This window comes from Wolffia australiana, chromosome 4 (assembly GCF_029677425.1).
Source record: "Wolffia australiana isolate 7733 chromosome 4, ASM2967742v1".
In the NCBI taxonomy this organism is placed as follows: Eukaryota; Viridiplantae; Streptophyta; class Magnoliopsida; order Alismatales; family Araceae; genus Wolffia; species Wolffia australiana.
The window spans coordinates 21,762,614-21,765,000 of NC_135838.1; the positions used below are offsets into that span (position 1 = coordinate 21,762,614).

The 2,387-nt window shown below is 50.4% G+C and overlaps 1 protein-coding gene across 1 annotated transcript in view; it reads left to right on the forward strand.

Annotated features, from left to right (window-relative positions):
• Positions 1–1,921: 1,921 nt before the first annotated feature.
• The window catches only part of LOC144702378 (putative galacturonosyltransferase-like 2), a 1,255-nt gene continuing 789 nt past the window's right edge, over positions 1,922–2,387 (forward strand). Inside the window, exon 1 of the mRNA XM_078574401.1 lies at positions 1,922–2,387. This exon is cut by the window's right edge and continues 789 nt beyond it. Within this exon, the coding sequence (XP_078430527.1) occupies positions 1,968–2,387 (420 nt within the window). The 5' untranslated portion in view covers positions 1,922–1,967.

The window sequence follows — 2,387 nt, forward strand, 5'->3', positions numbered from 1 at the left end:
GTTTTATCTTCTTGGGCCCCTTGACCTAGTTGACTGGAGAAAGAAACTGACCATCTGCTGTTGATTTTCTCTCTTCCTCCACAGATTTGTCTTATTGGGCCTCTTGGCCCAGTTGGGAGAACCACCAGATCAATCTGCCCTGGAGAAAGAAAGTACAGAGGTCATGACTTTAATCATCTGACCTCAGAATCCTTCTCATTTCCCCACCAGCTTTATCTACATGGCCCTCTTGGACATCTCTCCAGAAAATTCGATCGTGGATTGTCGATCAGATCAAACTTTTGGCAGATTAAAACTTGACACCAAAGGAAAATTGCCTCATACCAATTAGAGCTGTCACATGTCAAGAGAGCTGCCATGTGTCAAGGACAAAAATCATGCAATCATGCAATCTGATGATCAAATCCCATATGCCCTGATCATGGTGAAGTCGAAGACCGTATCAGCTCGAATCAGGTCGAATCCCCGATCTCTTAAATGGGCCATGGCCCGAGCCTAGACGTCTAATCTTGGGCATAGTAATTGCCAATCTGATATCGGTACTGTAGTAACCGAGATCTGATATCGTTATTTGGCATCAGGATATTGGTATGGACGGATATCAGAACGCCCATTTCCGATATCAACCATTCAATCATGGATTGTCGATCAGATCAAACTTTTGGCAGATTAAAACTCGACACCAAGGGAAAATTGCCACATATCAATTAGAGCTGTCACATGTCAAGCGAGCTGCCCCATGTCAAGGACAAGAATCATGCAATCTGATTATCACACAGATGATCAATCCCATATTCCCTAATCATGGCGAGATCGAAGGTTGAATCAGATCGAATCAGGTAAAATCCCTGATCACGTAAATTGGCCCGAGCCCGAGCCTAGACCTCTAATCTTGGGCATAGTAATTGCCAGTCTGATATCGATACTGTAGTAACCGAGATCCGATATCGTTGTTATTAGGCATCAGGATATTGGTATAGACGGATATCGGAAAGCCCATTTCCGATATCAACATGACCCGATCAGAACTAACTGGAACCGACCCATCTGGAACCAAACCCTAAAGAGCTGTTGCCCCCATCGAGAAACGGACCAGCAAGTGATATGGAGAACGTGTTGGACAATAGTTTTAGATTATTTTTTTGGCGCATGGTTGTAAGTACTACATCAAGCATAAATGAAGGCGGAATGGGCCGTGGGCCCTTCACTAATTAATATCGTTGACTAGATCGCCTTTGGTACGCTGCAACTTGCCTTTTCGAGACAGTCGGTGAACGCGTTAACTCGTCAATTTCAACGCGACAGGCTGGATTTTACTGCACTTTTCACGTGCCCTGCCCAGTTCCCTTATTGGGCCCTCCTTCTTCAACCCGAGCCCAATAACGGCCCTCAATAGTCAACTCTCCAACGTGTCTCCCCAGTTGACGTCAGCAGGCAGGACTTCCCACGTGGGAACTATCGGGTCAACTTTCCTGCTCAGAGCGTTTAGTGTCGGTGTCGCAAGGGCAAAATGGAGATGAGCCCTCGTAAAATCGTTGACTTTTGGTAACGGATGACGTGTCCGCCAAGTCATTCGCTTTAAACGCGGGAAGCTTGTGACCAATGCCACCTGGCACGGGCAAGAGAGTGACATAGACAGTGACATGGACATGAAGATAGAGAGATGAAGGCACACCGACTCGCACACGTGCCGGAAGGACGTACGTGGCGCGCCATGCACCGTCTACGTGCGAGCTACGACCCACTGGCTGGGATTCGTACGGCGCAGTACGCCGAAAACCAAACATACACCGAGATTTCATGGGTTAATAACGGCGGAACTTAGGAGAGGACAGAAGGGAGAAATAACTCTCGAAATCGGGTCTTTCTACAAATTTCCACCCACCCCACCCCCCCTCTTTAAATCCTCTGATCAGAGAACAACACAGAACAGAAGTTTCTCTCTCTGAAGCTTCTCAGAGAGAGAGATGCGGAAGAAGGCGGCGCCGCCGTGGAACCTACTGGCGGCGGTGATAGTTTTGGCGGCGGCGGCGGCGGAGGAAGAGAAGCAGAGGTTTAGAGAGGCGCCGGAGTTCTACAACGCGGAGGGATGCCCGGCGGCGCTGGCGCCGTCGGCGGCGGCAGAGTGCTCAGCGGCGGCGGCGGTCCACGTGGCGATGACTCTGGACGCCACGTATCTGCGGGGGTCGATGGCAGCGATCCTGTCCGTGCTGCAACACACGGGGTGCCCTCAGTCCATCCAATTCCACTTCGTCGCGGCGGACGATATCCCCTTTCTCAACGCCACCCTCGCTTCTTCCTTCCCTTATCTCGTCTACAAAATCTACCCCTTCGAGCCGGCCCGCGTGGCGGGGTTCATCTCGAGCTCGATCCGAGCCGCGCTCGAC